The sequence below is a fragment of the Neospora caninum genome, chromosome XII (genome assembly GCF_000208865.1).
Source record: "Neospora caninum Liverpool complete genome, chromosome XII".
NCBI classification, from domain to species: Eukaryota; Apicomplexa; class Conoidasida; order Eucoccidiorida; family Sarcocystidae; genus Neospora; species Neospora caninum.
This window is the reverse complement of record NC_018398.1, coordinates 860,758-869,656: the sequence shown is the minus strand read 5'-3', so window position 1 is coordinate 869,656 and position 8,899 is coordinate 860,758. Positions and strand designations below refer to the sequence as shown.

Genomic DNA, 8,899 nt, shown 5'->3' with positions numbered 1-8,899 from the left:
TCACGGTGAATCCCACGACGCCCGGAAGAGATCCGGTCCGTTGAACAAAATAGAACAGTGGCTATTATCAGTTGAGAGTCGACATCCGCCGATATCACTTTGTTCTCCTTTCATAGAGTTCCCCATCGGGTTGTCACCAGGCTCTCTGCGACTGCAACAAGTGCTAACGCTAGCACCGCTATCACAACACGTTCGACGGAAGGCCTCGATCTCCGAGAAAAGCGACGAATTGTCGTGCTGTTCATCTGTAACCATTTCTGGCGTCGGGAAGTCCAAATTCGTGCCGTTGACGCCTGCACCTTTTGAAGGCCTCTGGCCATCTGAAGAAGTTGCCGCCAGTTGAGAATACGGGGTACAAGCGCGTCCTTTTCTCACCACCGACACGGTTCCCCGGACATCTTCATCAGCCATAAAGCTCCTGTCGCCCAACTCCTGATAGACAGTGGATTCGTCCTTAGCGTTAAAATCTCCAGCGGCCTGTCGCTCAGAAGCTAGACGGCCCTTTAAATCGCCAGCTACACGCTGTACCATTGGCTGTCGGGGCACGCTGAAACTTAAAGTCTGTCCTTTACACAAAGGAGCGCTTTCTGGCAATGCATCTGCTGCGTGGGGAAGCAGCTGGACAACTGGCCCACGTTCCCACATATCTGATTGGTTCAGAGCGTCGTGCTCACACTTTTTAAGTTCGTTGCTTCTCGCGTTTTTTTCCACGTTTCTCCGTTTGCCGTTACCAACCCCAAAATCCTCGCTGTGGTGCTGGTCCCCCCAACCACAATGACTCGGTAATCCCGGAACGCTCTCACGGACGTTAACGTTCTGTAGACCGTGATCATCGGGGTCGTCCGCGACGCGCACCTGCTCCTGTGCCCTGTTCCCAACAGATTGGGACTGTGTACCGCCCCGCAGCCCTCCTGCATGTACTTCGGATCCACAAACACCAGGAAGACTCAAGGCGACTGGCATATTGGGCGCGCACCCGAACGCCACGTCAACGTGGTCGCTGAATGGCCTAATGCTTTGGCCGTCACAACATGTTCCTGCGCTGGGATGCCTTCCCGGAATGGACCCACGTGCCGCAAGCATATCAGTCACACCTTCTTGGGACAGCTCCTGACTGTCCTCCGAGGACAATGTGCACCACTCGTTGAGCGCGCCTGAAACAACACTGTCCACAGATGTGTCGAATGTGCTCCTCCGACCCACATGGGCGTGGCTTCCCGCTCCAGCGGCGACGGACGGCGAGTAAGGGCTGAGACTGAGGGAGCACAAAAGGCCACTCAGTGCGTCCATACTACGAGGCGTTGTGTCAATCGTGGAAGCCCCCGACGACGCCCGCCTGCAGCCACCGTGCATTGCAAGCACGTCTGTGGGACATCCAGAGACACAAAGGTCTGAGACACCAGAGGAGCTACCTACGTCGCCGGTGTCGGGCGTCCCACGCTGTCCAGAAGCGAGTGGAGCATCGCAGCTTGCGCGGTCGCTGCGCGTTTCCACGGGATCCCCAAGCTGACCCCGTGAGTCTCCAGACTGCAGTGTGTCTGTGCGCGAGTACGCGTTATCCAGCGCACGCGGTCCGAGACCAGTCTGGGCAGAACGACTTGCCTTCGAACAAGTGGGCACCGTGCTTCCTCCCTGTCCCGCCGAAGCTCCAGAACCCAGCTCGTTTGCCTGCAGCGGCAGCACCGAACCGTCTCGGGTCTCCTTGACGCCAATGGAACCACTCCCTCGCCTGCAGTTCTCAGTTTCGCGGCGCTGACATCCAGACCCTCTGGTCTGCGGCGATGACAAGGCCTGCCGCGACGAGACAAAAGCATCGGGAAGTAGCAAGGAGACATTCCATCTCGTCTGCAGGACTGCCGAGTCGAGCTCCACTAAAGAGAAAGGCGAGAATATTTCCCGGAGCGTCTTTTCCCGGCCAGCCATGACGTGCTCGGGGGCTACTTGCGGGTACTGGCCTGTGTCATCCGACGCCTGGCCCAGCAGCGGCAGACGCGCGAATCCCCCGCTGCCCGGCGGTCCAGGAAGGCTTTCGACCGCTGGGCCAGCAGCGCCTCCACACGGTCGTTCGTGAACGCTCCTCTCGCCCCGCGAGGTACCGAAAGTGCCCTCGTGGCCATGCGATGGACCGGCCATGAGCTCGTTTTGCGTCAGCCTTCGAAGCGAGTTCAGCTGCAGGAAAGCCGCTGCAGACTGACCACGCAAAACGTCGGAGGTTTCTCCTTTCGCCTGGGGTGGAAACAAGCCTAGCCGGTTGGCTCTCTGCATCTGGATCTGCAGATGCTCTTCGGGGCCAGCATCTTGTAACAGTCCGTCTCGGCGCTGCTCGTCGACCGGTGACAGTGCCTGCGAACTTGGAGCGATCAATTTGGAGAGGAGCAGCGAGGTTGGCGACGCCTCGTGTCCTACCGGTGCGGAAACTGATTGCTCGCCAGGTACGCAAACGAGTTGCCTGAACGGCTCTGGTTCCGCAGGCGCGTGTGACTGTCTCTGTCGAGTAGCCTGAAAAAACGTTACAGGTGCACTCGTTCGCGAGCGGGTGCCCCCGCTTGCCGACAAAGACGGAGAGCGCGAGTCCACGAGGAGTGGAGGCAGGTTGTCATCAGGTGACCCACCTGGCGGCGGCAAACCGCGGCCATTTCTCATTTCACTTCTCCCGTGCTGTGGACAAACAAACGCACAACAGCGAAGACGTCCATTCTTCCAATTCTCGACGAGCGAGGAAGTCGAGAACCTCGCTCTGCGACATTTGGAAGTGGATCTTCCCACCACTTAAAGCGAAGAAACCTGCGTTTCTGTAAGTTGCCGGTCAAGAAGAGAAAGGTTGTTTCTCACTGAGCTACACAGAGAGCCCGGCTTTGCTGACCCTCCAAGCACCCGAGAAAACCGCACTGACAGCCTAACCGACAGTGAAAACGAGCGACTCGTTGGCTGCTACAGAAGCACTTCTCAGCCTAACAGCAACGGCCTTACCGCATGCCTGCAGAGACTTCCTGCATTGCATCGGCCCATTTGCCATCTCACGCATAGCGCTGTTTTGTACAGTTGCCTGAGAACACACGCCATCATATCAGAAACAGGAATCCTACCACTCGCCCCCTTGTGGTGAATGCTACATGAGGGATCGTGCAGCGTCGCCAAACATACTCCCTACACACAACCGGGAGAGGCAAAGGAAGAAGAAAACGCACGAGTTTCGGTGTGCCCGTACACCTCAGGAGAGGCTCTGAGGTGGACGCCCACACACGTAGTTGTGACGCTCGCTTTTTGCCTCTGCGGCTGATTCGATTCGCTGTCCACGTGGGGACTGGCTTTTGGCTGCGACTCTGCCTCGCCGGACCCGTGGATCCGTTTTCGTTCTAGGCCGTTGTAGACAATCCTCTCAACAGTCACGCAACGCCCCTGCCGGCTTGATGCCACCATGCACTCGTAACCACCCCACGCCAGACAAACAGCCAGTGTCCCTCCTCAACGTACCCCGTCGCTCGCAACTCGTGGACGCGATGGGCGTAGTGGCAACCCGGAATTGTGCACGATCCTCCTCGCTTTACGTTTGGGCACAGGGACGTCTTCCGGAGATCTGGACACTCTCGTAGCTCCGACAAGCCGTGAGCAAACTGACAGGCGAGTCCCCTGTCGCAGCCGCCTTTGTGGTACCAGGGGCAGATTTTGGTCTGAGCACAATACAGCAGAAACATAAATCTTACGCCATAGACGCCGAACCGTCCCCGCCCGTTCTCTGCATCTAGACGTGAAGCAAAACACGCGTCGCTGGCTATGTTGTGCGCACCAAAGCCTTTGGTCGCCAAAAGATGTGTCGTCTTGTTTGTTACTCCGTAGACAGTTATTCTGGTCAAGAACTGCGGTGGGCAGAAACGAAGAAGCAAGGACGCGTTCGTTGCGGAGACGCAACACGATTCCCCTAACATTTGTCCCCGCGAATACTGCACAATACCACGATTACGTCGGCTCGAGGACCCGGGGCCGCACTCCTGGCGCCTATCCCATCGCAGGAGACCATGGACGCGCTTCAGTGTTTTTGCTCGCCACGTCACCTCCACTGCCCCGCACAACGCTGTAGAGCCCTACAATGTTCTCCCTACAGCGAAGCGTTCAGAAACACTTGAGCGGCTCAAATGCCACGCACACGTGTCAAACTCCCCTGCGAACCCAACGTCGTCGCCGTACGAAACCGACATCGTACCTTGAAAAACTGGAGTTTCCTCGGCGTCTGAGCACACTGGAATCGAGTTGCGTCCGAGTCGACGGCTCCGCGGTTCGCCCCCGGGCGGGGCGGGGCCCGCGAGCCTCGTGCTGGATCAGCTCCAGCGGACTGAACTCTGTCTTTGACCAGGTTCGGAGTGAAGGGAGGTTGCCGAGCGCCAAGGTTCCCTGACTGATTCGCCAGCGCCTCCCCTTTACCGCTCATGAGGCGACTACGCCCCGCTAGCGATGATGGCGGCATCGCCGTTCACCGCTGGCATGTGGTAAGGGGAAAACTGGTTCTGTGCGAAATGCTGCTCGCAAGGTATCGCCAGTGCCTCCTCAAGGTCGCGGTGTGTTTTAGGCTGAAGCACGCCTTCCCCTCAGACACAACGGAAAGACCGCGCGCTCTGACAGCCCACGGGGCATTCGAGCCGTCGTCAAGGACAGCCTGGACAACCTCCTCTCGTAGAATGTCCGCGTGTGTTGAGGGACGCACGCTCTCGATCTTGTCACGCCTGGCGCATAGTTCGCAATGCAGGTGCGCTGTTCTGTTGCTGGGCACGGGGATCGCCCTCAGAGTTCGAAGCCGATCAAGTTCCGTGACCCACTGAATATCTTTGGGTGCCTGCACATGCTATCCGGCGTCGAGGCATCCGGCTGGGAGGCAACCCAACCTGACTGAGGGAAAGGCCTTTCGATACAACTACACACCGACGCAGCAGCTGCGGGGACTGTTGCCTCTCCGCTGATCAGAACCTTTTTGTCTTCTTGTTGCCTGTTTCTTGGCGGATGCCGTTAAAGTACACACGGGGGCCACAAGCGTTCCTATCGCTGTCGTTAAAAAACCACGAATGCAGCGGTGCCTGAATCGCGCTGCTGGACTCCACCTACACAGACGCAGACACTGTCGACAGTGGACCACAAGTTCGGCCGTTTGAGTTGCCCAGAGGTGTTTTCCACTTCGTTTGGCGTGCAAGAGGTTGGCGCGTTGAGTAAATGAGATACCCCGTTTCGAAATGGAGACAGAGCTGGCGGAGGAAGGAACGTACACAAAACGCTGTCGCGGTGCGAATCCCCTAGCATGTACAGGGCTAAGTCCGTCAACCCATGGCACGGCGCTGCGGCGGCGCGGTCGCCCGAAACGAGGACTCGTGTGGGTATTACACACGCAAGAAACGGGCGTCATCAGCTAAGCAAAAGGACATCTAATCTAGACAAACGCGTTGCCGACGAGGCAGGCATCCGACATCCGCACGCCGCCTACGGCGCAGCGCAGAGGCGGCAACTGCGCCTGTCCGGGCTGCAAGGCAGGTGGACCTTTTCGTGGACACAGCGCTTCAGAGAAGCGACAAGCAAATCACAGGTTTACAAATACACGTTGCGGTGCGACAGCCTAACTCAAGAGACGACTCTGATGATCCGCGCGACCGCTGCGCCTTCCTGGACGAGAAATCGGGCCTTTTTTGGTGGCTGTCTCTCGGTGGTGAAGCTCGCGCGTCGGGGGGTTGCAGCTAAAAGCAGAGCGTGGCACACCACAGAGCCATTACTAGCTGGGGGAAAAAAGAGAGCTCCAGCTGCGCTTTTGCAGGGGTCCAACTTTCTGTTGTTACCACGAAAAAAGGGACTGGGTCTTTGCACGGGGATCTTGCTAAAGCCGTCGCTTTCTCGTAGCGCGCGCGCCTGGCGGCAACTCCCTAGCACAAAAAATCGGAGCCTCGTGGCGTTGACAGCCGGCAACGCCGACGCGCCCGCGACTGAGTGGCCGATCCAGCCCCCGGAGAGCCGCAACCCGCCCATGCTTCGAGCACTTGCCATGGAAAAATCCGTTGCGGCACACAGCAGCCGGAACCCCCATCCGATAGGAAACGCCTAGGAAGCCAGATCGCCTCTTTGCGAGAGGAGAGCGGGCACCCTTTTGCGACACGTGTGCGGGTTCCTAGACTTTCATGGCGCAGTCGCCGACCACCAGGCACGGTTTCCCCGCGGGCTGTTTAGTGAAAAGCAGTTGCCGATTCCACCCTAGAAATATGGACTTTGCACCGACTTTGAGGCCGGTAAGTCATCCTCGATACGCGTGCCCACAAATCGGCGTCCGTTGAAAAGACGAGGCGGAAAACACCGATTCTCACCTTGCGTGGCGCTTCCCGAGTAGGAGTCATCACTTTTTCACGTGGCGTGGGGACTCCACAAGCGTGTCTCGGTTTCGCCTATCGCCAGAGTTTATGTGGGGTGTGCCGCGGCATGGAAAATCCAGAACAAACACGTGGAGAACATCATTCTGCAAGGGACTGCGGGCGTCGCCTGCGCGTGTGTGTCTGGGCGAGCACCGTGGCATAACCGATGTGGCTTGAGGCGCCTCGGGAACGGAGGAGATGTGGCTACATCCGAGGGGATCCGCCTCGCGGAACGCCGTTGTGCTGCTGACATGCGGCAGGGAACACACCGATGGTAAGCGGGCGTCGAAAAGCGGAGCCGATGCTGAGGGCCAGGAGCGTGGCCGATGGTTCCAGACTTGGGGAACCCTCTACAGTGGACTGTTCCGTCCGACCGCTTGCCGAACCGTGGGCGTGTTCGACACGACGGCCCGACACTCATGCATGCCCGTCAATGAGCTCGGGACGAGCTCAACAGTTTTGTTAGCAACATAAGCGACAGAGTTAGGGACTTGATTCAAAGTGCGTTTCTCCTCAGCAATTTTTGTGCCGAACGGGTCCGTAGACGCACACGCGAGGATCCTCAGGACCGAGGGAGGGTCTCGCCATTTCTCTATCAGCACGCCACCCTCTCCTCGAATATGTGTATTGACAACACACCTGAACCCTCTCAACAGCAGTTGAGCACTTCATGCTCCCGGTCTTCGTTATCGCGGTTGACCGAGGATGCAAACATATTTCTCTCACAAGGGATCCGAAGAGGGTTTGCTCAGGCATCACGGAGGGACAGCAGCGCGAATGTGAGGCGTTCTTGTGGAGCTCATCCAGCAGCTTTCCCTTCTTATCCATGGGAAATAGAAGCGCCCCCCCCCCCCCCCGCGTTTGCGGACCAACATATAGACGCCAGTGTGAAACGTTATCCAAAAGCGCGTTCTGTCCTAGCCTTGAACATCCATGCAAGATACACCTGGAGAGGAAATGACGAGGAGTTACGCCGGTGTGCCAAAGAATGCCCATGCAGCTGTAGATGTAAACACACGTGGAAGTATTATTATACTGAGAGACGGCGATATGTACGTCCAGGGCTGTGTCGTCGTTTTCTATTTTGGCGGAACCCGCCTCGTGCTTTTAACGGGAACAAAAGCAAAGCGATTACTCGTATAGACCTCTGAGTTCCCCCTGTTAAAGGCCATGGTTCTGAGAAAGCCATTTCGTCTGCAAGGCGCAACGTATGCGGAGTAACATTTTTGACGTGTTAACCAAATCGCCACTTGTGTCTGTTATCTCCTACGTATTAGAACGTTGTTGTTGCGCATCGGCACGAAATACCTGGTTGGAACTCCTCCGCCACAACTGGAGTTCCCTGCTCATTTGCGTCTTCATTTGCATCTACTTCACATTCAATGACTGAAGTAAGCGACCCGCTTGGCCACGGCTGTGAGAGGGCGGCAGGGTCCCGGGTTTCCGAGCCTTTGGCGACGACTCAAACGAATAGGAGAAGAAGACGAATGAGTTAAACAGGAATCGACAATGTGCCCTCGCTGGAGTTCTCTCCCCAGAGGCAGCATCACACACAGCATAACCACTCGTTTTGTCCCCGCGACGGATTGACGCGGAAAACGACCGTGCTTGTTGCGTCGGGTGCCGACATTTACAACGACAGACAAGATAACTGACGTCGCTTTTTTTCGCAAGATGCACTAAAAATGCTTACTCCCTGGAAAAATATATGGCAGCACTCGTGAGTAGTGTGGCATACCGCCATTCTCTGTGTGCAGGCATCAGTACCTGCATTACGAGGCGTACGCGAACTCTCTCACTGGCGAGGAATGAAAGATACCACTCGACATGGCAGAGAGTAACCTTGCGTGGCAGCCGCCCTTCGCGGCCCGCAAAAGGTGAGCGTTTTGGGAATTCTGTGCGGTTCGAGCAAGCGCAGACGGTAAATTTATTTTCGTTCAGGAGTCCTGGGTCCCCACTTTCTAGGCAGCAGGAGACGTACCAGTGAGCGGCCATGTCGAAAAGACGGCACGAGACAGCTGTGCGTATTTTTGCGGCTTCGAAAGTCAAGCATCGAGGAGGCTAGCAAGAGAGACATCGTTCCGGGGAAGTTGCCAAGACCCGTTCTGTTTGCAGCCGTATTTCGCAACGCAAGGGATACGAGGACAACGTAAGAGGGATGCGGCCTTTCGTTTCGGCTCAAGGTCACTGCTTCAGCATCTCAGCAGAGCTGAAAACGTTCACTCAGGAAACCGGGCACGACGCCTGTGCGGCTTCTCGGTGTTGCACTGTGAATCGTAATTCATGGCGTGTCTGATCGTTTTTCTGTCGCTGGGTCTTCCTTGCTCTGAGTTTCGACTTTCTCGGAGAGGGTAGAGGTGCTTTTTGCCGTCATGAACTGGACAAGAGAGGTCGGGAGTCAATTTTCTTGTGTCGCCGAGATCCGGCGCCCCGCGAAGGAGACATTCCACTCCTACTTCCGGGGGGCGGTATTTGAGAGCGAAGAAGCGTATCGCCGTCTTCGTTGATCGCAACTCAACACA

At 56.9% G+C, this 8,899-nt stretch overlaps 1 protein-coding gene across 1 annotated transcript; it reads right to left on the bottom strand.

Moving 5' to 3' along the window:
- On the bottom strand, window positions 1-4,426 carry NCLIV_061360 (conserved hypothetical protein; the record flags this gene model as incomplete). Its single annotated transcript, XM_003885688.1, has 4 exons — window positions 1-2,658; window positions 2,971-3,046; window positions 3,475-3,671; window positions 4,202-4,426. 4 exons carry the CDS (start codon window positions 4,424-4,426, stop codon window positions 1-3), a joined length of 3,156 nt encoding a protein of 1,051 aa, XP_003885737.1.
- Window positions 4,427-8,899: the final 4,473 nt, after the last annotated feature.